The sequence below is a fragment of the Myotis lucifugus genome, unplaced genomic scaffold (assembly GCF_000147115.1).
Source record: "Myotis lucifugus unplaced genomic scaffold, Myoluc2.0 scaffold_65, whole genome shotgun sequence".
In the NCBI taxonomy this organism is placed as follows: Eukaryota; Metazoa; Chordata; class Mammalia; order Chiroptera; family Vespertilionidae; genus Myotis; species Myotis lucifugus.
In genome coordinates, this window is record NW_005871113.1 from 1,605,565 (window position 1) to 1,632,126 (window position 26,562).

At 37.1% G+C, this 26,562-nt stretch overlaps 1 protein-coding gene across 2 annotated transcripts in view; it reads left to right on the forward strand.

Annotated features, from left to right (window-relative positions):
* HMCN1 (hemicentin 1) overlaps positions 1–26,562 on the forward strand; it is a 374,104-nt gene that overhangs the window by 217,002 nt on the left and 130,540 nt on the right. For both annotated transcript variants that reach the window (XM_023754745.1, XM_006089863.3), the window contains exons 26-37: positions 713–907; positions 2,666–2,796; positions 2,956–3,103; positions 5,008–5,134; positions 8,280–8,434; positions 11,910–12,188; positions 12,656–12,937; positions 13,918–14,026; positions 15,027–15,196; positions 17,012–17,166; positions 20,449–20,572; positions 26,177–26,278. In XM_023754745.1, the coding sequence (XP_023610513.1) occupies positions 713–907; positions 2,666–2,796; positions 2,956–3,103; positions 5,008–5,134; positions 8,280–8,434; positions 11,910–12,188; positions 12,656–12,937; positions 13,918–14,026; positions 15,027–15,196; positions 17,012–17,166; positions 20,449–20,572; positions 26,177–26,278 (1,977 nt within the window). The remainder of the gene's footprint in view (positions 1–712; positions 908–2,665; positions 2,797–2,955; positions 3,104–5,007; positions 5,135–8,279; positions 8,435–11,909; positions 12,189–12,655; positions 12,938–13,917; positions 14,027–15,026; positions 15,197–17,011; positions 17,167–20,448; positions 20,573–26,176; positions 26,279–26,562) is intronic.

Genomic DNA, 26,562 nt, shown 5'->3' on the forward strand with positions numbered 1-26,562 from the left:
GTGTGTAATACCCAGACATATGGGCATTGGCATAATGTCATATTGTTCCTTCTACACTGAGCCCACATCAATTCATAAAATCCCACTTGAGAGTTCTTGTTATAATAGCTGGGCATAATAGCAACTAATCCCTCTTTCAAATAACAGCTATTTGAATAGGTGTTTTTTCTTCAATGAAAAGACCTTCTGCTCCTTCAAACTTGCCTCCTCTAGTATGTCTTCCATATAGTTCATGCTCTTTCCCATTACTTCTCATCTCTATTCTATCAGGCTTATTTAAAATGTGAATTATAAAGCATCATTTTATTACATCACTTATGCAGTCTATTTGGTTGGGCAATCTTCGTGTTTATTCCTTTGATAGTATCTTATTTTCCCTCTTCCTTTATTTTTAACCAAAAACTCCTCACATATCTAGACTATTTGATTAATATAGTTTTTCCCAGTGAGCACCATGATTCACAAGAAAATGCTTTTCTTTTATTACTGTCATCTGAATGTCTTGATAAAATTAACTTTGATCAAACTCTACACTAGCGATCATAGGTCTCTTAAGGCTAATCAGGAATTAGAGGTACCCATGCCAGGGGAAATTATCTTGAAAGTAGCATATACATTAGGGTGCAAATTATTTCCTCCTAGTATACTATATCTTTAATAATGATTTCTAATTTTGTTGTAAAATATCACAATGCTTTAATTCCTTTTTTAGGTACTCCCAAACCAACCATCAAATGGTTACGGAATGGTAGAGAGCTGACAGGCAGAGAGCCCGGTATTTCTGTCTTGGACGAAGGCACAATGTTGGTTATTGCTTCTGTTACACCATATGACAATGGGGAGTACATCTGTGTAGTAGTCAATGAAGCTGGGACCACAGAAAAAAAATATAACCTCAAAGTCCATGGTAAATACAGATTAAAATGCTAAAATCACAAAATTGAATATGTGACATTTTCAAATTATTATATATAAGTTATTCTCTCAGTGTAGTATTATGTAATGTGAATAGAAATGTTATCAAACAAAACTGGTGATCTGATTGTATTTATTGACTGATTTGATTAAAACTTCGTGTAATTTTTTTTATTGTGACTTTAATATTTTTTTAAATTTTTATTGAATTTATTGGTGTGACATTGGTTAATAAAATAATATAGGTTTCAGGTGTACAACTCTATAATACATCATCTGTATATTGTATTATGCATTTACCACCCCAAGTCAAGTCTCCTTCCATCACCATTTATCCCCCCTTTACCCTCTTCTACCTTCCCCCACCCACCTTTCCCTCCGATAATCACCATACTGTTGTCTGTCTCTATGAGTTTGTTTTTTTATTTGTTTAATCTCTTCACCTATATCATTCAAAATTCAAATGGTAGAAAAATATATATAGTCAAAGGTGTCATGACCAGGAGCTGAGTCATCTACTAATCCTCCCTAGGGCCAAAGAAAGTCATTAGCTTTATATTTATGTGTGTGTATCTTCCCAGAGATATTTATACATATGCAAAGAAATATATATACATTTTTATCCTCATTTTATTTTATTTTAATTTTTGGTTAATCCTCACCTTAGGATATTTTTCCCATCAATTTCTAGAAAGAGTGGAAGGGAGGAAAGGGAGGAGAAAGAGAGAGAGAGAGAGAGAGAGAGAGAGAGAGATTGATTGATTGGCTGCCCTGACTGGGGCCAAGAAATGATCCCACAACCCAGTTACATGCCCTTGACCTGGAATTGAACCCCAGAACCTTCTGTGCACAGGCCAACACTCTAACCACTGAACACACTGGTAGGGCTATCCTCATTTTATTTATTTATTTTTATGTATTTATATTTTAAATATATTTTTATTGATTTCAGAAAGGGTGGAGGGAAAGAGATAGAAACATCAATGATGAGAATCATTGATCGGCTGCCTCCTGCATGCCCCCTACTGGGGATCGAGCCCACAGCCCGGGCATGTGCCCTTGACCGGAATCAAATCTGGACCCTTCAGTCCACAGGCCGACACTCTATCCACTGAGCCAAAACGGCTAGGGCTATCCTCATTTTATATCCATTACTCTGCACCTAGTCTATATTGCTAAAACAATCTATCTTTGGGATTATTCAAAATTCCTAACCCTTATTTATACCTACACTTTATGGCTATGCCATTATTTATTTAACCTTCCTCTATTAATGATGAACATTTAGATTACCAGTTTTTTTCTATTGTAAGTAACACTTCAATGAAAATCTTGTACTTGTATCATTTTGTCAAAGCTGTGTACCTTTTAAAATTTAGTGGATATTGGCTTCCATAGACCCTGGGCAATATTCACTTATGTCGGGAAAGTAATGAGGCCCACGTGACTTAATTAAGACCCTAGTCATTTGTATTTTAAGTGATTTGTAGAATAAACTGGTTCTCCCTTCAATTTATCCTGAAGTGTATCCTCAGTTCAAAACTCTGAAAAAGAAAAATTCAATAAGGATTACTTATAAATATATTGGTCAAGACTTTTCATTTTCTATTAAGGCATGTGCTTGAAATATGACCAACTGGTTTTAAAGCACAAATCTGATAGAATTTGCTTACTAATGGCCTGAGCAAAGAAACTTTATAAGTAATATTTATTATAAGGGTATCTAGCCATGACACCTCTCTTTTTGCAGTTCCTCCAGTAATTAAAGATAAAGAACAAGTAACAAATGTGTCCGTGTTGGTCAATCAGCTGACCAACCTCTTCTGTGAAGTTGAAGGAACACCCTCTCCCATCATTATGTGGTACAAAGATGATGTCCAGGTAAATGGAGACGTCCAAATATTCATCATTTCTTGCCTCTGAAAGACATCATTCAGATGCGACTTTCTTCTTAATAATAATACGGAAACTTAACTTGAATTTTTGGTTATGCATTCTAATTGGGATTGGAAATAACACCGAGCATTTTGGCCCTTAAAGGTGACTGAAAGCAGCACTATTCAGATTGTGAACAACGGGAAGATATTAAAGCTCTTCAAAGCCACTCCGAAGGATGCGGGAAGATACTCCTGCAAAGCCATTAATGTTGCAGGCTCCTCTCAGAAGTACTTTAACATCGATGTGCTAGGTAAGGAAAAACATTCTCTTAAAAACACTACAAATCAGATGAATTTCTTACATACGACAGAGTTGACTGAAAGAGTAAAGAGAAAAATAAACTGATAGGATAAATACCTTCATATCACTCTATCATTATTTTGTCGTTAATATTTGTTGAACAGAACCATATTGTATGGAGATTTAAAAGGTATTATTATTTATCATACAGAGACGTCTATGGGTTTTTGGTACCATCTTATACATAAAATCGTCAATAACAACACTTGTCAATTTCTCCAGTTAGGTGGGCAGGAAATTCTCTGGGTAGTAATTATGTAGGATGAGGCAGAGTAAGTACCATTCCTGCTGTTGACATCTCCTGAAGCTACTAAGTTGTACTTGAACTTGGATGGTAGAAAATGCACCTTCCCCTGCATTCTAATGAATTTTTTTTGTAACTAAATCACCTCAGCTCTGATTCTAGTTAATGGGGGAGAATTCTGAGAACAGGCAATAACCGTAATAAATTGGGTTAGAAAACATTTTTAATTTTTTAACAGTGATCATAAATTTAGAATTTTATAATTTAGTGTGTGAAATCATATTTGCCAATTTGAGTTTACATAGTGATAAAATGACTTCCTCTCTTCTCAATATTTTGCTCACCAAAATGGGCATATGATTTATAAGTCTGTGGTGGAGGTAGGAATGATACTGCATTAAAATTACCATACAAAACTGTTATAATATGAAATTAATCTCTCTCATTAAACTTCTCAAAGTCTTAAGTACTTTGCATTTCCTGTACCAACATTCCCATTATTATAGTTAAGTATAGGCTGTAAAATTTAAGTAATCTTTTCTGTCATTAGTCCTATTGGCATCATTTCTCTTGACACACTCATTTGCTTTGAATTTTGTCTGGGCTGAGGACTCCCACATTTTTATCTCCAGCTCAGACTTCTCTGGCATGGTGAACTGAGTGGTCTCAATGAATGCCTGTTCTGGTCACCTATGGTGATTCCTATCATAGTGACCAGTACCTCCACCCATCTACTCGCTTCTGCCAGAACCTCGTATTCCTTCCTACTTCCATCTCCCCTACTCCTTAAACCTACATCCTCTTAAGTCTATTTCCTAATCCCATGTTAAATTATTTACTCCTTTCTATTTCCACTGTAAAGGTATCATTTATAAGCTGCGTTAATACCATATAATAGCCTCTGAACTCTCCCCGTCATCCACTCTTTGCCACGGGAATCCACTCTTTATGCAACAGCCAGCATGGCTGATCGTACCCTTCCCCTACTGAAACCCTCTAACAGCTGGAGATGAAACCCTTCATTTCAATGAAGATGAAGAACCAGACACCTTAGCATGATGTGAAGGGAGAAGATTCAAAGGTCAGGAAAGTGTACAGGAACTCTTCAATATGTTTGATAATTCCAAGAATAAAAACTAACAGAGCCAACACTATACTCAGATCCAGTTTTAGTGTAGGATCCCTGTAAAAGAGACAGGGGTGATATATTTTAAGCAGGACTATAGTGTGATATGTAGAATTTGAACACTCATTATAAGATTGACAGTGGTTATGTCATTCATTAAAATGTATAGCAGTAGTAAATTGTATGAGCTTCACTACTCATATTCTAAACTTCTTTTGTACATGGGTTTAATACTCCTCAAAATGAGCAAAATGAGTTTTGTACTACCAAGAATTGTCCTGCTATCAAATCTTTCATGAATGTATTCCTATACTTGAATTTAACATTTGGTTTCATAGATGTGATATGAAAAAAGATTATTCTGTGATATGTTTAACAGTAAGATCTTGTTGAAATACTGTAGAAATCATTGATTATCTGATCTCCTTCCCCCCACTCTTTTTGCAAAGTTATAGATTTTCATGATAATATGTATTTGTTCAAGTCCCACCCACCATAATAGGTGCCAACTCCGCCAATGAAGTCTCAGTTGTCCTCAGTCACGACACCAGCCTTGAATGCCAGGTCAAGGGCACTCCCTTCCCAGTGATTGACTGGTTCAAAGATGGCAAGTGAGTATCTTTTCTGTATTTGTTACAAGGGTATTTATAGGAAATCGATGTGTAAATGCATATGGATTTTCTCTTAATTATTTTACCTCGTGGACTATTATTGAATGAGCATGACAGAAGACAATATTGCTCAAAAAGTGGTCTCAAAGCCTTACAATACCTTTCGTTCTTATGAATTACAAGGCTCTTTATAATTGCTGGGGATTTTATTTTAGAAACATATGAAACGCAAGTTCATTATACACGAAATAGTCTGTTCACAGGATAAGAATTTTTAAAAAATAAAAAATGTAACATCCAAATGCAGAAGTGATTTTGCTTTGATATGGGAATTGTTTGAATTACTTAAAAAGAAAATGTGTTGCCCTGGCCAGTGTGCCTCAATGGCTAGAGTGCCAATCTGAGCACCCAGGGGTCACAAGTTCAATTCCTGGTCAAGGGCACATACCTGGGTTGCAGGTTTGATCCCTGTCCCTGGTCAGGGTATACAGGAGGCAACCAATGGATGTATCTCTCTCACATTGCGCGCTCTCTCTCTCTCTCTCTCTCTCTCTCTCTCTCTCTCTCTCTCTCTCTCTCTCGTTACCTCCCTCCCTCTGTCTCTCCCTTCCACTCTATCTAAAAAGCAATGGAAATATACTTGGATGAGGATTAACAAAGAAAAAAGAAGGAAAAAGAAAAGGAAAATGTGTTTACTACAGCAAGATAGGAATACTTAATCTAGTTCTCTATACAGGCAAAAAGGAACAACCACAGAAGGGCAGTCAGATGTTTCTTAGACTTCAAGGTCTGCTGAGGTTTGCCCACACTGATATAACTGCATGATTTGTATTGTTTGTGAGAGTTCATTTCTCATGGCATGGTCACAATTCATGTGTTAGAGTAGTTCCTCAGAGCAGATGTCTAAGACTAAGCAGCCAAGAGTAAAACTTTGCAGTGTAAATAAAGGACTGTATGCAAACTTTTTAAAGATCAGTAAGCCAAACAACAGCATAGAAAAATGTATGGAGGGTATGAACAGGCAATTAAAAATATATTAAGTAGGTAATAAATGTATTAGAAGATGCTCACCCTCAATAATTGGAGAATGTACACAAAAATCATACGACTTTATTGTTCACAAGTCAGGCAAAAATATAAAAGTAAAATTTGGAAAATATCATGTATTTGCTAGAGAATGGGGAATTTGGATATAGTATTCTGCTGGGGAGAATGTGAACTGGTACAATGAAAGGTACTACTGGTTTATTAATATAGCAATGCTTATAATTATGTATCATGTGGTTAAGACACTGGTACTATTAAGATTTGAATGCTCTAGCATGATGGGTGTGGCTCGGTGGTGGAGCATCGAACTATGAACCAGGAGGTCACAGTTCAATTCCTGTTCAGGGCACATGCCCAGGTTTTGGGCTCCATCCCCATTGGGGGGCATGCAGGAGGCAGCCGATCAATGATTCTCATCATTGGTGTTTCTATCTCTCGCTCTCCCTTCCTCTCTCTGAAATCAATAAAAAAAAGTTTTTAAAAAAGAAAAGATTTGAATGCTCCTATGCTGTCATGGAGCAATTACACCTTCAGCATCTAGAGCAGGAAGCAGTCATGGTGACCAAAGGACGGCCTTTGCATGTGGAGTTTCTCCTTTGATGATAATATCTCGATGATATTCCCTGCAAAGCTGTGATGGCAGAAAAGTGAAAACTACCTAAAGCACCACCTTAGGAAAATGAGTAGATAACTCACAACACGGTCATGTTAGGAAGCACTGTGCAGCAGTTAAAAAGAGTAAGATCAAACTCTATGTACAAAATTATCTCCATAGCTATTGTTGAGTGAAAAGTAGAACAAGAACACAATGCTATTTATGTACAAAAACGTTAGATTACCTTGGAAATACATTTATGGGTGAAAATATTTAGGAAAACGTCGGAGAATACAAACCAAACTAATAATGGTGGGAGGTCTAGAGAGAAGACTCACATTAGGGGTAATAAACCAAGAAGCCCTTTCCTTATTATAATGCTTACATTTTTTACTTCTTTAAATTATTATGTTACTTGCATAATTAACAATTAGTAAAAGTTTTAAAGTTACTTAAATTTGAATAACTGTATCAAGTATTCACTTCCTTAAACAGTTAAAATGCATTAAACTAAGTTACTTCGTTCTCTTAGCTTTTGAGAACTTTATAAAAATGTCTTGAAAGAAGTAGTAAAGGATGCTAGCAAAGAAATGAAATATGTTTCCATTTAATCTTATAGTCTGACTAGTGGCTTATTAATAGAGCAATGCTTCTAATTAGGTATCATGTGGTTAAGTCACTGCAACTTTTTAAAAACTAGCTGTGAGTATTCCTAAAAATAAGATCAACGGATTTTAAAGAGATGACTCTTGGGATATCATAGACTTTAATAACCATAATGTCTGAGTATTAAGTAAAGCTGTTGCCAGTTGTATAAAGTGAGCATTTAATAGTCAGTAAATGGCTCGGTAGCAGAAAAAGACTTCCTAGACCACTATATATGAGCTGCTTTTGTCATAAATATCTTTCAGTATTTATGATTAAAAAACCATTCATATTTACTGTAATATCTGCTTTTTAGAAAAGTTGGCCTGGTCATTGCCTTCAGTAAGTAATAACCATTTTTTCTATTGTGAATACTTTTCCAGATAGTGATATAGTGATAAGGTTCAAAAATAATATTGCTTGGCCTGAAGCTCCTATACTCTTGGTTTTTCTTTTCTAAATGCTGGTAGAAATATTGGCTGTGCAAACCCAAAATAAAAAGATAAAAAAATTAAAAAAATCAAAACAGCCAGAAGAAGAAAAAGAGGAAGAGATGAATGACTGAAGCAGATAATGATGCTGCCAGTTTGCTATTAATATTACTCAACACTTTAAGTTCAAAAGGAAGAAACTCTTCATCTTAAAGTGATAATTATCTCACTTGCATTAGTGGAGTAGTTTAATAATTCCATTCTTCTCAGTAGGAGTACCAAGCGCATCATTTTTTTTTAGATTTATACTAAAAAATTCAACTTTGATTTTTAACCTCCTATGACAATGATTTTTGTTGTGATTAAGAAGAGAGGAAATACAGGAAAATAAAAATGGACTCATGGAATAAAATTTTATTTTTCCTAGGCCTTTATTTTTAGGAGATCCTAATATTGAACTTCTAGACAGAGGACAAGTTTTACATTTAAAGAACGCACGAAGAAGTGACAAGGGGCGCTACCAGTGCACTGTGTCCAATGCAGCTGGCAAGCAAGCCAAGGATATAAAACTGACAGTCCATAGTAAGTGTGACTTTCCTATGCTTTTTATTGGTATCAGTTCTCAGTATGAATTGAAAAGCAGGGTTCACTCTAATATTAACTGTTCTTTTTTTCAGACTGAATAATTTAGAATGCTACTTTAGAATAAACAGTCTATCTTTATGTGTTTTAGGCAAGAATGTTGCATCCAATTTTAATGCATTTTATCAATAAGGATGGGCTTTTTTCAAGCGGTTTAGTGGTTTTTATATGATCTCACTTAAGAGATTATGGATTTCCTAATTGATTGGTATATACATAGACCAATTGTTTACATCCTTAAAGGGACATATTAAAAAGGCACAGTACATTTTAATGTACAGTGTGTTTATAACCTTTATCTTTAACAACCTTCCACAAACGGAAGGACGGGTCTCAGAAAAAGTATACATAAATTAAATTGAAACCAGAAGTGGCATTTATTTGGCAAATTTAAGCAATAGATGGATGTTATACTGTTCTACTGTCAACTGGAAATGTTCTTTGAGTTAGTTTTCTCAATTTCACAAATACAGTCTTTTTAAGTATAAATGCTATTCCTTTGTAAAACATTTATGGAGGATAGGCAGTTGTTTGAACCCGTGTTTTTGGATTCATTGATGTATCATTAATTAGGCTACCCAGCTGATTTAGAAAGTCTTCATCATTTGCATTTGCATCAAGGCCTGACAAACATTGCTGAAACTGAAATTTGAGCTCAGAAAATATATCCACTGCAAATTTGCAGCAGAATCGAGTGCATGGGAAATGTATTAAGCAGCTGACCATACTTGTGATTCAAACAACAGAATGACTAACACAGTATAAATTTTGCACTTAAATGCTGTTTTTGTCTGCTAATTTTGGGTTGAATTCATTTAAAAAATTATCAAGCTTATAGCCAAACTAATTTCCAAAATCTTCCAGTATTCAGTAATCATATTTGAAGACAATTCTTCACATTCAGAAAAAAATTAAGTCTATGTTTTAAGTTCAAAAAATTATAATGTAACTTTACCACCATTAAGAAATTAAACTACTATATTGTAGGAAAAGTGATTTTATACACCTTCTACTTCTGAAAAAAAAATGAAACTGCTGATGTTTAAATTCAGAAGAGCCAATAAAATATACCTTGAACACTAATATGTTCAATAACATATTAACATTTTGCACAAAGTGTTTGCTAATAAATAATATAAGCAATAAAGATAGACTTTTGATGCCTTGTATTTTAATAAGCTTTGTAAATTTGTCTTAGTCTTTTTCAGCCTCACCCATATTTTTACCACCATCAGTGTGTTTTTAATTTTTGTTTTGTTTTGTTTTCTTTTACCATCAGTTTTAACACATCTTAGCAGATTTCCCGTCAGATTATAATGGATTTATGTTTTTTCAACTTCTTTGGAAACATTTTTGTTTGTAATTTTTATACAGAATATTCATCACTTTCTTCAGAGTTAGCATTGAGTCCTCAAATAAACAAACAAACAAACAAAAAAACCCTAAGTAATGTCATTAACACCTGTCAATTTGTCAAATCCAAGTATAGTAGGTCTCGCCATAAATTATGTGTTAGAAAAATTTGTGTATGTGAATGTCTGTCACTGTGAACTAGTTCTAGAAATGGTTATCAGAAAACATTGAGGTACTCTGCTCAGCAGTCAGGTCTTGTTTTCTAATATCGTCTCCACCAAAAGGAACCAAGGCTTCTTGGAGAAATGATTAATTCCAGGACAGGGGCAGGAATATGCAAGCAGCCTGGAGCATGTAGTGGGACCAGAAAGTTCAAAAGTACTAAAGTAATAAAATAACATGGGTATGTCAAAGGGACATAGGAGCCAACTGGAATAGCTTCCAATGGACAAAACTGGAATAATTCAAACAACAAAACAAATAATATAGTATTAGATTATAACCCAAGATATACATTAAGTTTTGGGGAGTCCATATTGATATAAATATGTTTGGATAAATTGAAGAGGAGTGACAAATCTCCCATATAGAAGATTCCAAAGAAATTATATAGGTATTCCCCTCTCAAGGACGTAGAACATAACTATACCCCATAGGTATGAGCTGGGGAGAGTGATTCCTTTCCAAAGACAGGGGGGAAAGGGAGCAACTCTACACTCGAAGAAACCTAGCAAAAAACTGCCTTGACCAGGTTGTCAAAATAGCATCATCGAGGATAAGTGTGCTGGTAGCAGGTACCCTTGATTGAGAAAGTGCTTTACCTCTGTCATCTTTCTCCCAAAGACCCATAACCCTAGTCTAAGCATAAGAAAATCATTCCACAAAACATCCTATTCTAAAATAAAATAATGCAAAGGCACTCAGCGCAGGCACATGCCATTTGGTTTCTCTTAAATCGTTGCAATTATAGCACAATCCTGGAATGACCGCGTTCAGAATATGCAGCAGTTTCGAGCCACTTGAGTTGTTTTTCCGACAACAGAGTCCTCATGTGGTGTGAGAAGCCAGGCATGCGGTTGCTGAGTTATGGAAGAGACACATGTAGCCAATTAGATGAGTAAAGTCCAGTGAATGAAGTCTTGGCAGGTCCAAGAAAAAGTAAGAAGCAAAAGTTAAAGACTCCACAGTGATCACCAGTAGCTGGTTCTGAAAGCACTTAGACTAGGGGTCCTCAAACTTTTTAAACAGGGGGCCAGTTCACTGTCCCTCAGACCGTTGGAGGGCCGGACTATAGTTTAAAAAAAAACTATGAACAAATTCCTATGCACACTGCACATATCTTATTTTGAAGTAAAAAAACAAAACGGGAACAAATACAATATTTGTATTTGCATGTGGCCCGCGGGCCGTAGTTTGAGGACCCCTGACTTAGACCTTTAGTATTTCTTGGGGGCAGGGCATGCAGTTGTACCACACCTGACGATTTTGCTCCCTTGGCCCGATTTGAAACCTATTTCTATCTACTTTAAATGGCGTTTCATTGCCGAAACCGGTTTGGCTCAGTGGATAGAGCATCAGCCTGCGGACTGAAAGGTCCCAGGTTCGATTCTGGCCAAGGGCATGTACCTGGGTTGTGGGCACATCCCCAGTAGGAGATGTGCAGGAGGCAGCTGATCGATGTTTCTCTCTCATCGATGTTTCTAACTCTCTATCTCTCTCCCTTCCTCTCTGTAAAAAATCAATAAAAATATAAAAAAAAATAAATGGCGTTTCATTTTGTTTTGCTTTGGTAAATGTAACGTTCTTAGACTGTAATGTCTGTTGGACTTAAATGAACCCCTGAAACGAAAGCTGTGATGTTCTGCTTTATCCGAAACCCAGAAGGAGGGTGATAAAAATGGACAAAACCGGCAAGTCATTATCAGCAGATAAATCGCAGGCTTCCTCATTGTCTTTAATGTGTATTTGCTTTGAGTGCATCATTTAAACACCTGTCGCATTTAAGATTTTATGCAGATGCTAAAGCCTAGAAAACTTGTTTCTGCTCCTAAATCCTTTGTAGTTCCACCCAGTATTAAAGGAGGGAATGTCACCACAGAAATATCAGCATTGATCAACAGCGTAATTAAGCTGGAGTGTGAAACACGCGGACTTCCGATGCCAGCTGTCACGTGGTATAAGGACGGCCAGCCGATCATATCCAGTTCGCAAGCACTTTATATTGATAAAGGACAGTTTCTTCATATCCCTCGAGCACAGGTCTCTGATTCAGCAACGTACATGTGTCATGTCAGCAATGTTGCTGGAACTGCTGAAAAATCGTTTCTCGTGGACGTTTATGGTAAGGAACATATATGTGCTTTAATCATCTCTCTTTCCACCTCTGCCTTCTAATATGTCAACTTCCAGCTCATTCACTAATAAGGTCCTGGTGGATTTGATCATTTTCAATATGCATGGGTAGGAGTTAGAAGAGTTTGTCCCATGATTTGGAAAAAATGTTTTTAAAAGTTACCGTTAGCAGGAACTGGTCCATTCATTTGGCCAACCATTTGGCCGTGGCACTTAGGGCTTCCAGACCATTTGACTTTTATGCAGAAGGTAAAGGCATTATTAGGACTAAAAGCATTCTCTTCTATTTGCCCTTCAGAAGCCAGACATGGTAATATCCCAGAAATATTTAGAATAGCTGTAGATCGGCTGAACCAAGAAATTCTTTCCTCAACAGCTTAAGCCGGGGATGAATGGTAGGAGTCCTATTTCGTTGGGACTCAAAGAATTGCTTGAAATATTACTTTTTTCTCACAGTTCCTCCAATGATTGAAGGTGACTTGTCTGTACCTCTGAATAAGCAAGTGGTTGTTACCCATTCACTGACACTGGAGTGCAAAGCTGCCGGCAACCCTCCGCCAGTTCTCACCTGGTTAAAAGACGGTGTCCCCGTGAAAGCCAGTGACAATATCCGCATAGAAGCTGGTGGGAAGACGCTAGAAATCACGAGTGCCCTGGAAGTCGATCGGGGGCAGTATGTGTGTGTGGCGACCAGTGTGGCAGGAGAAAAGGAGATCAAATACGACGTTGATGTCTTAGGTACATAAGGATGTCACTATCTGGATTCTCAGATTCATAGCCATACCTGACTAGTTTATTAAAGCTTTTTCTTTTTGCCCTGCCAGTGTGGCTCAGAGGTTGAGCATCGACCTATGAACCAGGAGGTCACAGTTCAATTCCCAGTCAGGACACATGCTCGCTCTGGTTGTGGGCTCGATTCCTAGTAGGGGGCATGCAAGAGGCAGCTGATCAATGGTTCTCTCTCATCATTGATGTTTCTATCTTTTTCTCCTTCTCCCTTCCTCTCTGAAATCAATAGAAATATATTAAAGTTGGTTTTGGTGTGGTTGTTTTTCTTTTGGCCGGGGGGAGGGGTCATGCATTAAATAAAATAATCTTGGAGAATAAAATAATCTGCAGTAATAAAATAATTTAATTTTCTGTTCAACTCTGGACTGCACATTACTGAGTGTTAGATTTGTCACTAGAGTCCCAATATCCAAAAGCCACATAAACTAGTTTTGATAGAATCCTTTGCGTTTGTAACTGCATAGGTGCCTTTTACATCTGGGACCACATCTGCCTGCAGGAAGGGAGAGCATGGTCTTCCGTGCCGAGCACCGTGATGCACAGCAGGAAGCTTAGTCTCTGGGTCTCAGAATTCATCTTGCAACCCTGAGTCTTACTTCTTTTAAATTGAAGGCTTTTGAATAGAGGCCCGGTTTTTGAGGTTCCCTCCTTTTATTCTTATGAAAATAAGCAACATAAAATATGAGTCAACTTTATATTCAGATGGTATCAGTACCACCATAGTGCTAGATGAATTGCGAAAAATCCGCAATATGTCAAAAGTACATTCACTGACCCAGGCAATTGTTATTGTAAAATGTATTTAACATTTCAAATCCCCTTTGTGTACCAGTTACTGCGATACTTACCAACTTAGTGTTGCTTAAGGTGATGCTGTATTTTTTTCTTGTATACATTTCACTGCATGTTACATCTCTGCTGTTTTCTAGTGCCGCCGGCTGTAGAAGGAGGAGATGAAACATCTTACTTCATAGTGATGGTTAATAACTTATTGGAGCTAGAATGTCAAGTGACAGGCTCTCCCCCACCAACTATCATGTAAGGGTTTTGGTATGTCTATTAAATACCTCCCACTTTTTTATTTGAGTGTTTCAGAGCTATCTTGAAAGAGGTCCTGTGTAGCTAAAAAGTGGTTGTATAAAATTACATTCTTTATATTCCTCTTTTAATAGACACACACTATATACAAGGCGACTTTTAATTGATACTCACAGGGTCTTTAAATCTGCTCAATTAGAGGCATTCCTTTTATGCTCTTAGAAATTACATCTCCAGTTTATAGAAACAGACTATTAAGCAGTCTGTTAGCTCTTCCTGGGACCCTGAAATGTTTAATGAACAACTAAGTAGAAAGAAATGTACCAGACATATTAGGGAAATAGTTAATGTGCATATATGTTTACTTATTCTATTTTCTCATTCCTTCATTCACAAAGCATTTCTTGAATATTTATCTTTCATTTCCAAAGTGCTATAGGAAATGCAATTAAGGAACAGTCAACTAAGGGAATAAAATATGTTCACCTATGATTATAAAACTACATGGAAAGTGATAACTCATAAGAAATGAAAAAATATAATGCTATATCATTTCAGGGTTTTATTTTACAGATGTTTTAGGATTGCGTTCATTTCACTAGTTAATATTATTTAAACATTTCAAGTGAATAATATTTAGGGGCATTTACCTTGTTTTGTAACCTAACATTAATAGATGAATGAAGAACTCAAGACATGGTTATTGGGTTCCAGCAATTTGCCAACCTCTGTTAGCCTGGGTTTCTTTTTTCCTTTCCCCATGTACAATTTACTTTATAAAGTAAGAAAATAGGAAATTAGGCAAATGAATAATTGAAAATTTATATATGTATATGTATAAAATATATAAATAAATATAGTTTAAGATATATATACACATATATATATACAGAGACACACACATATATGAATGTATATGTATATATGAAGATATATATATATTCCAGGGACTTAATCATTTAAATACATATCCATACTTCTTTTTACCGTGTTTCTTTAGGTGGCTGAAGGATGGCCAGCTAATTGATGAAAGGGATGGATTCAAGATTTTACTGAATGGACGCAAACTGGTCATTGCCCAGGCCCAAGTGTCAGATACAGGCCTTTATCGGTGCGTGGCAACCAACACTGCTGGAGACGACAGGAAGGAATTTGAAGTGACTGTTCATGGTAGGCTGAAGAAGGGACAAGAGCATTTCATTTAAAATTAATCTTGCATTGTTTCATTAGCTAATTCACATTGTAGCTCTGGATAAATCTTGAGGTGTGGAGAATAATGTAAAGAATGTGAATTTGTGCCCTGGCCCATGTGGCTCAGTTGGTTGGGCATTGTCTCTGCACTGAAAGGTTGCTGATTCCTGGTCAGGGCACATGCCCAGGTTGCAGGCTCGATCCCCAGTAGGGAGTGTGCAGGAGGCAGCCCATCAATTTTTGCTCTCATGTTGATGTTTTCCCTCCTTCTCCCTTCCTCTCTCTCTAAAAATCAATAAAATAAAATAAAAAGTGAATTTGACCTGGCTGGGGTTCTCAGTTGGTTGGAGCCATCCTGTATACCCCCAAAAGGTTGCAGATTCGATCCCAGGTTGGGGCTCATACGGGAGGCAACTAATCGATGTTTCTCTGTCACATTGATTGTCTGTGTCTCTCTCCCTCCCCCCCCTCCTCTTTCTTTTCTTTTTTTAAAATATATTTTATTGATTTTTTTACAGAGAGGAAGGGAGAGGGATAGAGAGTTAGAAACATTGCTGAGAGAGAAACATCGATCAGCTGCCTCCTGCACACCCCCTCCTGGGGATGTGCCCGCAACCAAGGTACATGCCCTTGACCGGAATCGAACCTGGGACCCTTCAGTCTGCAGGCCAACGCTCTATCCACTGAGCCAAACTGGTTAGGGCCCCCCTTCCTCTTTCTCTAAAATTAATGAAAACATATCCCTGGGTGAGGATGAAAAAAAGGGAATTTGAATTAAATAATGGTAGATTTTAAGTCACTTTATTAACACACTTACCCAAGAGATACCATGTGAATGCATAGAGAGAGAACTGAAATGTTAGGATATTCTGCACAGAATGCCAGGTCTGTGGAATGATCCTAAGTAAGATAAAAGAGGGAGGCAGAAAATTCCACCTCAGAGGGTTATGTCAGCCTTGAAGGGTTTCGCCAAAACAGGAGGGAGTGTGAATAGAGTCATTTCCAGAAATGGAGGCTGAGCGTGTTATGCAGGATCCGGGGCATCTAAGTGCATTCACAGAACTGGCACGTGAGTGTGAAAACCATTACTGCAGCGACAGAAGCAACTTTCTGGCAGGTTATTATGTGTCTCACTTGCCAGCAGAGCCTGGGAAGGAGGGACTGGAACGAGAGGCCGGGGAGCCATTTGGAAGTCATCGCAGAGGTTTCTATGAATGTCAAGTTCATTTTCCCCTCTCCATCCAGACGCTTTTTTCCTGCCTTTTCAGTCCCGTGATGGAATATAGCGATCCTGTTTCACAGTCTCAGTTCCAATTCCTGCGTGAGGGAAGCTGGCAGGGCCAGCTTAAAGCCAGTGGCCATCCTGAGTTCGGTCAGCCTTGCTGGGGGCAGGGTCACCCACTATAAATATGGGTGCTGGTTTAATGAAGGAGCTGTCGAGAAGGGGAGGGTCATAATAAAGAGGGAAAATGCACCCAAAGGTGTAGGCTAAACATACATGTGGATTGCTGTTGCTGCAAGTATATTGTACTCATTCTTTTGAGAAGTAGGGTTTTATAATTAAGAAATAAGTACTGGCTAAAGTATAAATTAAGTGCATGGGGTAAAATTATTTCATGTTTTGTTTACATTTTTACAGTTTCTGGTTTCATTTTGCATACAGATTTTTTAAGTGTCTGACCCCACTGATTATGGTTTTTTGTTTCCTTCCTTCCTTCCTCCCTCCATCTCTCCCTTCTTCTCTCTCTATCCCTCCCTCCCTTCTATTCTACTTTCTTCCTCTCTTGAATCTAGTCCCTCCAACAATCAAATCCTCAGGCCTTTCTGAGAGAGCTGTAGTGAAATACAAGCCTATCACCTTACAGTGCATAGCCAATGGCATTCCCAATCCATCCCTTACATGGTTAAAAGATGGCCAGCCTGTGAGCACTGCCCAAGGAAACTTCAAAGTAAGTAGAAATATTAGTGAGCCCCAAATGAGAAAGCTACACAGATCTCCCATGAGTAGCACATGCTTCTTTCCCAATTGTAGATTTTCCTGTCGTACGGATTTTGCCGAAAATTTATTGAAACAATATGTGTTTTCCTTAGCATTTTTAAGAGCATTTCACTTAATATTTTCATATGAAGAATGGAATTAATTAAAAACTAATAACTTGAACAGTCATATCCGTTTTTAATTTATTAGTTGGTACTTTTATTATTTTGATTGATGACTATCTTAACTATTGAAAAATTGGTGTTTTATGAATGAATATTGTTCATCAATACTGCGTATCCCCAATATGTTCACCATAAACTAAGATTAAGGTAAAGACACATCTATATAGACCTAACTGAAAAATATATTTTAACCAGTGTTATAAACTTCAAGAGGGCAGAGATTATATAGCTGGTATATAACTGTATCTCAGTACATGTTTGTTAAGTATATAGATAGATGATAGATAGATACATAGATTCCAAATCTAGATAATTTAAATGATGCATTTAAAATCCAGATTAACACATATTGCTACTAGATTCAAGTTATTTGATTAATGTGTGTATGAACTTGGCTTGTAATACGTTTTCAATAGGGAGGAATGTGCTGAGTTCTCTTCTCAGTACAATAGGTGGATATCTGATCATTTATTGTTCCTATTCCCAATCCAACGTAAGGAATCTTATACTTTGGCTAGTGAAAGATTTAGTATTTAGCCTTCAAACATAGTGCAAGTAAACAACTGTTTACTGGAAATAGACATTTATCACATAATCATACAAAAGTATAATTGCACAAGTGTAAAGAGTAATTTTAAGAGAAAATATAAAGAAGTATGACAACAGATAATGAAAAAAGCCTTTAAGCATACGAGTAATTTATGGAGAAAGCCTGTGAGCAGAGATCTGAAGAATACGTAGGAGTTCAATGGATGAATTAGTGGAAGAGAACTTGTAGGTTAATTCAGAGAAGGTGTTCATAGGCAAGCAATTTAAAGTAAAGGAGAGGATGACAGCTCTTAAAGACCTGAAAGCAGCCAGTGGAGTAGGAACAGAGAGCAAGAATGAATGGTATTAGGGAGACCAGACAGAGTAGGTAGGAGGTATTTAAGGAATATTAAAGATTTCATTTTTACTGCAGAGCAATGGGAGATCTTTCAAAGGTTTTAAGAGGGGAGAGACATGATCAGGGTTGCATTTTAAGTAGTTACCCAGGCTCCTTTTGGAGAATGAATTGAAGGATCAAGAGTAGATATGTGGAAATCAATTAGGATTTATTTGTGTGGGAGAGAGAGAAGATAGAAATTTGGACTCACATACCGGCCATAGAAATGAGGATAGGTGGTTAGATTTGAGAGTTATTTATTGTTTATATTATTAGGGCTCAGTGATAGATTGCTTATGAAAAGTGAGGGAGAGGGAAGTATCAAGGGAAACTGAGGAATCTAACCTACACAAATGCATAGATTATCATGACACTCAGTGACATAGGAGACTCTGGAGGAGGACGAGTGTGCGGGGTGGGGGGGCGGGGGACGGGGGAACGGGGGTGGAGAGGGACCTGTGATTTGAGTTTTAGACTTGGGGGGTTGAGTTGACTTTGAAACAAACTAGTGAAAATGTCAAGTAGATCATTGAATATGTGTTCCTGGAGCTCGAAGGAGAGCTCTGGCTGGAGATGCCGACACTTAGATGATATTTGAAACCATGGTCACAGTTGATTTGATCCAAGGGAAGAATAAAGGGTAAGAAATATGAGAAAGACCTGACTGAGTTCAGAGTCCTAAGGAATCATGGCATTTAAAGGCTATGTACAAAAGTCCAGAAGGGAATATAAACATATGAATGTGCTGCTTAACATATTCAGCACGTATGGCTGGAGGATAGTGGGAGTTTACATGGGAGTGTATGGAGAGAAGATCATTTGGGGTCAGAATGTGGTAAGCCTAGAGGGCTATGTTGAGCTGGGATTTCATTCTGGGCAAAGTAGTGAGCCATGAACAAGCTTTGAGGGAGGACTGGTAAAAGGATCAAATTTACATTGTGGACAAATTATTCTGGCAACGGCATGCAAGATAGATTAAGAGTTTGGGAGGTTGGAGACACTGGAATATAAATTAAGCTATTATAATCCCACAGTGGCTGTGAGAATGGAAAATAAGGGATCTGAGAAACATCGAGTGGTATGGTTAATAGGAGAGGCATAGTGGGCTCCAAAACCTAGACGACTTGGAGAAGAGTGGGTGCCATTCAACAAGGTTGGAAGCATGCAATGGGAAGTAGGTTTAGAGATACAGGAAATAATTATAAGCTTTGTTCGGGACATGTTAAATTTTGTGTGCTAACCTGTCCAGCAGATAGTTGGAACCACAAGTGCTGAGCTCAGGAGAGAAGTTGAGGCCAGCACTGTAAATTTAGGAGTCTGCACAGGATTCTTCACTGAAGCCAAGGGTTTGGCTGAAAACTGTCAGAAAATTAAGTTTCCTCTTTCTGGGACAGATTCTGTAAAGTCATCTAAGGAAGTCAGAGAATGAGAACTAAGGGAAAATACTGTGTCTTCAAAACCCAGAAAGTAGAGTGATTCAAGGAAAAGGTCAGTCAACAATGCCAAATGCTATAGATGATGAGAAGAGAGGATGAGCTCACTGCATAGGCTGCTGGGTATTTGTCATTGGAAGTTACCGGTAGCCTCTGAGTAGAGTTTCAAAAAATAACCACTGAATCACCAGTTCCAACATGATGAAGGACAGTTGCAATAAGTTTAGGAGGGACGTAAGGAAAAACAGGAAAATATTTATCTGCATTTTCGTTAATTACACTTTATAATTTTTTACTTTTTTCCTGGCACCCACGACCATTTAATAATAATAAAAAAAGATTGTTGTTTTAAAACTTTTTTATGAAGTGTGATATAAATGTGACTGTGTTTTCTCAAATAGCTTAAATTTTAATCACATAACTCATAATGCTAAAGTCTTTTATTCAGTGGAGTTTTATGACTCTACCAGCAGGCTAGCCTTAGGTTATTTTGCATTTTCCAACCAATAAGAAAAGCTCTTTAATAAAACGGGTCTATTTTCTCGTGCAGGATGAAGCGATCTGGCTCTAATCTTCTAAGAGAAAATGAAGATAATGGCATGAAAATATAATTAGATATTATAAAATTAAATGAGTTTGTCTATCTCTACAGAGGTTTTCAAGTCCAAGATTAAGTACCAAATGCTGCTATGCTTTCTGCTCCCAATTAGATACAGTCTTCTGGTCGAGTTCTACAAATTGCCAAAACCCTGATGGAAGACGCTGGCAGATACACATGTGTGGCCACCAATGCGGCGGGGGAAGCCCAGCAGCACATTCAACTGCACGTGCACGGTAATGCCATCCCCACGTCCTGACAAAAGTATATTTATTTGCCTTTTTATTTTAAAGCACCGTGGGCTCATTTTTATTGAATTACACTGTTAAAAAGAATAAGTGTTTATTTTAGTCTGTATAAAAAAAACTTAGGTTTTTGTTTTATTTACATTATTGTAATTATAATTGCTCGTCTTAAGATCTTTAGTTTTCAGGTTGACGAATGGGATATGCCAGAGCTCATAAATAAATACACTAGAACACCCCCCCTCCCCCGTGCACGAATTTCGTGCATTGGTCCACTAGTAAATAAATAAATAAATACACTACCCTGTATTGGAAAGTATTCAAATTCTGTTGACAACTTTCCGCAGAAAACTTTTGTGGAAAAGGCAGAAGTTGCAAGGTTGTCCCATAGGATTGTCTGTGTTCTTCTTGCCTGTAAGAGGGATTTTGTGAGTTGAAGCTAACCTTGACGCAGGATCTTCTCTCATGGTGACCATGGACCAACTTATGAATATTACAGCTTCACAGTAAACTTGAAAGACTGACCTTGAATGTAAGACTTCAGTCCCTGGAGAGTCATCAGAAAGGGCCAAGAAATACAGACTTGGACTTTCCTGAGTCAGCCAACGATATTTGTAGAGAGTTATTCAAGATCTCCACCTAAGCAGTATTCATTTTCTCTAATTCTAATTGCTGTTAAATCATTAATTAATTAATTAATTAATTAATATATTCACTCCACATTTACTAAACCATTTAACCTAAAAGAATGCTTTAGCACCTACCTTAATTCCAGGTACATAGTAGGCGGTCAGTAAATATTTAATAAATGGAAGAATAAATAATAAGTTAATTAAAAAATTTAGAACATTGAATTCTTCTAATCTATTTCTTTACATGTTTTCTTTAAATTGGCCGGTTAAAAGATTCAAATTATCAGTTCCCTAAATGTTCCCAATAAACCAATTTATTCTCTCCCCAGTTCCCTAAATATGAACACCTAAGTTATGGATGTCATACACACAAACCATGTTCCTTAAGAGGATGATTGTAACCATCTTGGAATTAGCTCACCATGCTTAAGGCTTTGGTGACAGGCTAACCCTACTCTCCCTTAAATGGCCTTGAATTTACCTTGTTCCTCCTAAAGCCTAATATCTGTCCCCAGGGTCCTTTGGCAGCTGTCTCCAGCACCTACTCAGATCTGCACTTCCATCTAAGAGTATGCTGGGGTGGGCTTGCTCTGCTTTCCCCATTTTCCTACCCAGCGGCTCTTTTTTTCCTCCCGGTATAAACTGTTTGTCTTCTCTTTTCCAACATTTCAGTCCTTATCTGGTCTCCACTGGCTAAGAGGAAACAGGGAAGTGGGATAGCTTGTTATGTTGCAATCATCTCGTGCACTGGGGTCCAGCTGACATTGGTTTAAATTCTGTGCTAACTGTGATCTAGGTTACCTTGAGCAAACAAATTTATTTTCTCTGAATATCTGACTTGTGGAGTGCTTTTGAGGAGTAGAGGCGTTCGATATAAAATATCTCCCACCTCCACTCTCTCAGGTTATCAAAAAGAAGGATGTTTTTGTTCTCTAGAATGACTTAAAGTACTTAAATGATGATTCTATCATGAAGAACAGAGTATATGTCTCCAGAACCAGGAAGAACTAAACTTTATTGTTTGGGAAACCCAAACTTTAATGTTCATAAAAATCGTACATGCTGCATGTTAAAAATACAACTTCCTGGGCCCAGTCCCAGATCTTCTGAAACAGAATCTCTGATACAAGTGGTCTGTGTGCCATTACTTAGAGAAACATTGGCCCAAACTCTAAAGACTCACCTAGAGTCTTGCCAGTGTAGTCAAGAATGACTGCAAACCAGAGTGCAGGAAAGAAACCAAGCATCCCATCCAATCCAGAGCAACAACAGAAGAAGAAAAGCAGAATCAATACACAAGTCTATAAACAGAGGGTCTGATTGTGGTAACACCGTGCATGTTAGCAGGAAATGCAGTTGGGGTACATACAATTACATGGAAAATAATCAGAGAGTAAGGGACCAAGCTCGAAGACATCTGGGTCAGTGTGAGAAGAAAGAAACAGAAGGTGAGTCAGGATTTATTTTAAGGATTTATTAAAACAGTCTCCTTTATATGAATAAAAGCAAGATACTATACTAGCTGAAAATGTTTCATCTCATAACATCTTGACTTGTCTGGATAACAGTTCATCAGCCTGAATTAATAATAAAGTGAACTTTAAATGTAATACTTATTAGGACCAACCTGGAGGAATAGTTGGCTATGTGAATGTGACAGGAATCTGGAGAGAAAGCTGGAATATCATCTTGACACTCATGACTGCAATGGTGCCTTGAATACAAATGACTCCAAATTTTATCTGTCTTCTTTGTTACTTGTGTTGTTAACTTCAGCAAGAATTGGAGATGTTAAAAAAAAGTGTAGGAATTTCTAAGGGATTAGTGGATGACAGATTTCCAAAAGATCTCAGAGGTTAAAATGACAAGTTAATCTGATGTGGGAAACCACATAAGAATAGGGTGGAGAAGAGGGGTTTAAAGACACCACACATTGAAATACTAGATGTATTAATGGCTTTCTTCAATTACTGTAGAGATGATAACTCAGTTTCATAATGAAGTTAATCAATCTTAGAAATCAGTAATAGAAGCTTATAATATGAAAATCAAGAGAGGAATTGATTCTGTTATACTCTTGCTCTCTGAATGCTTCCAAAGTAATATATCTAATTCTGTTATTGTATATTAAAAGGGACATTGAAAAATCTATAAGAAAGCAGATATCCTTTAATTTAGTTCATTCATTAATTTACTCAATCAATTGTATAGTTGCCTTTTAAGTTAAGATTTGTTTTTATCCCAATCTTTATTGTTGGGGTAATACATTCAGCAAATGAGCATCTATGACAATTGTCATCCAAAAGTGTTCAGTCCTAACAAACTCAGCCTCCCAGCTGTTAATATTTTTCTTTCTTATAAAAAAGACTAGTGGCCTGGTGCACGAATCCATACACATTGAAAAGAAATTAATTAGAAGAAATATTTTTATATTGCCATTTGCCCTTTCTCTATAACAGAAGTGTCAACCAAATTCATGATCGACAATGACAGATGGAAACACATGCGTGCGATTGGCACCAAGGAGAGCTCTCTATGTATCACACATGTGCGAGTCAACTTAGGCTTTTATATATATATACATCATAGATGATTCCATTATTCTCAAGCATGGGAAAAAAGTCTTTCTAAAAGGTGAAGTAAGGGTCCATGGTCTCCTGGACTGAAGACCAAGTCATGATCACGAGAAGAGGAGCGTTCTTATGATTCCCTGGATTTCCCAGGGGAGTTCTATGCATCACAAGAGGCAGAGACTCTCAGTAGGTGGTCCTCTTGATTATCAAGGTTTCATAATTCTGGAAGTCCTAATTCTCTAGACCAAGATAAGAAATCATATCTAAACCTCAGGTATTTGCCAAGTGAGACAGATGTTTCCACACACAAACAATAATATGGCTCAAGCATTTATTTCGTCTGCACTTAATTGTTTCCTGGGGAAAAAATCAGCCATGATGAAGCACTCAGAAGTATTATGTGGTGGATAAAAGCCTGGGCTTTGAATTGGGTTCCTATATTTCCAAGTGATAGCTGTAGAACACTGAGTTTAGATGTTAACTGTTTGAAAGTTCAGTTTCCTCACCTATAAAATGGGGAGGAAAATGATAATGCCATAATCAGGGAGGTTATTGTGAGGATTAAATGAAAGACACTGTATGAAAAGCTTAGGCTGGTGTTTGGTTCCTACTCATCATCTGTAAAAAGTACCTTAACCCGTTTGAGCCAAACATATATTTGGCGCCTGGCCCTTCTCCCTGCACCAGCATTTTAACAAATATATCTAAAGTCCTTTACTGTTGGCCAGAAACCGCCTGGGGTCTGTATGAGTTGTCTGCTGAAAACATTAATGGAACTCCCCTTGATTTAATTTTATTATTTTAAAGTATTTGCTTGGCTAACATCTCCTAACACCCACTTAAAAAAGGTTTCTCTATCATTTCTGTGTTTTACTTACTAGCTCACTTGTGGCCTAAAGGAGACTTGGGAATATTGTAGGAGGAACATTTTTTTTTCTTTCTTCATGGGTAACTTCAGTTCAGGACTCTACTATACTGTTTTCTTGGTATAGATGAATTTATTACGCTGTCATAATCCTGGTGGTTAGGGAGGATTAACTCACCCATATTACTTTTACATCAGTTATGTATTAATTCAAATTTAACCAAGATTTGAAAAAGCCAATTCATGCCTTTGAGTGGTTGAAGTAATAGGCAGAATCTAGCCTATGATATGTCCAGAAGAAGGTACTGTGGTTTTGGCATGATGTGGCTTTAGAGGAAGGAAAATAGTGGGGGAAAACCAACAAGTTGCATGGAATTCGACCTCCTGCTTGGAGTATGCAGACATTTTCTCATCGTTAGCGTAACATATTGTTACCTTACTAATACTTCTGTCTAGAAAAGTGTTCACTTAAATTCAAATTGCAAGACTATCTCTTTAAATGCTAGAAGGGAATAATTGAAATTACATTTGTTGAGAAGACTATTTTTTTCCATTGAATGGGCTTGGCCCTCTTTTTGGAAATTATTTGACTTTAGATATGTGTTTATTTCTGTGATCTCAAATCTCTTTTATTGCTTAAATGTCTTTACTTATGTCTGTACCACCCTGTCTCTTTTGTTCATTTCCCTCCAGCTTTATTGACGCATAATTGACAAATAAAATTGTACATATTTAAAGTGTGATGATTTTATATATGTATACTTTGTAGAATGATGACTACAGTCAGATTAATTAACACATCCTTCACCTTATGTAGTTATGTGTGTGTTGATAACACTTAAGATCTACTCTCTCCCCATATTATTACCATGCTATACTTTAGAACCCCAGAGTTTATTCATCTTATAAATGAAGGCTTGTACCTTTTGACCAGCATCTCCCCATTTCCCCTATCCCCCAGCTCCTGGTAACCACCATTCTACTCTCTGTTTCCATGAGTTTAACTTTTCCACATATAAGTGACATCATATAGTATTTGTCTTTCTCTGTCTGGCTTATTTCACTTAACATCACGTCCTATAGGTTCATCCATGTTGTTTCAAGTGGCGGGGTTTCCTTCTTTCTCATAGCTGAATAATATTCTTCTGTGTGTGTGGGTGACATCTTTTATCCATTCACCTGTTGATGGACACTTAGGGTATTTCTATATCTTGGCTTTTGTGAATAATGCTGAAATGAACATGGGTGCAGATATCTCTTTGGGAGACTGGTTTTATTTTATTTATCATTAAGCACTGGTCTTTTATTCCTAACCTGAGATACTGATTTTATTTCCTTCTTATATATACCCAGAAGTGTGATTGCTGGAACATATGGTAGTAATTTTAATTTTTTGAGGAACCTCCGTACTGTTTTGCATAGTTGCTGTATCGATTTACATCACAGCAGCAGTGCACAGGGGTTCTCTTCTCTCCATATCCTCACCAATTTATATGAGTGAGTTACGTGTCTGGGCTTCTTGCAGAACCACCCAGCCTGGAGGACGCAGGGAAGATGCTGAATGAGAGCGTGGTGGTGAACAACCCTATACAGCTGGAGTGTAAGGCTGCAGGGAATCCCTTGCCTGGTATGTTTACTTGTGGACTCTGTGACTTATTAACATTCTAAGATTTCTGGGAATAGTTAAATCTGTTTATGAGCATAATATAGTAATTACTAATAAAGAAAAGTTATAGATACATTTCAAGGTAGTATTTTCAAATTTTCATTACTTTAAATGAATAATGAATTGTCTTATTGTCCTTCCTGTGTCCACAAAACACATGCTGATATTTCATATACATTTATTTTGAAAAATATATTTTTATCTAGTCCATATTGGTTATCTTTTTAAAAAATATATTTTCTTAT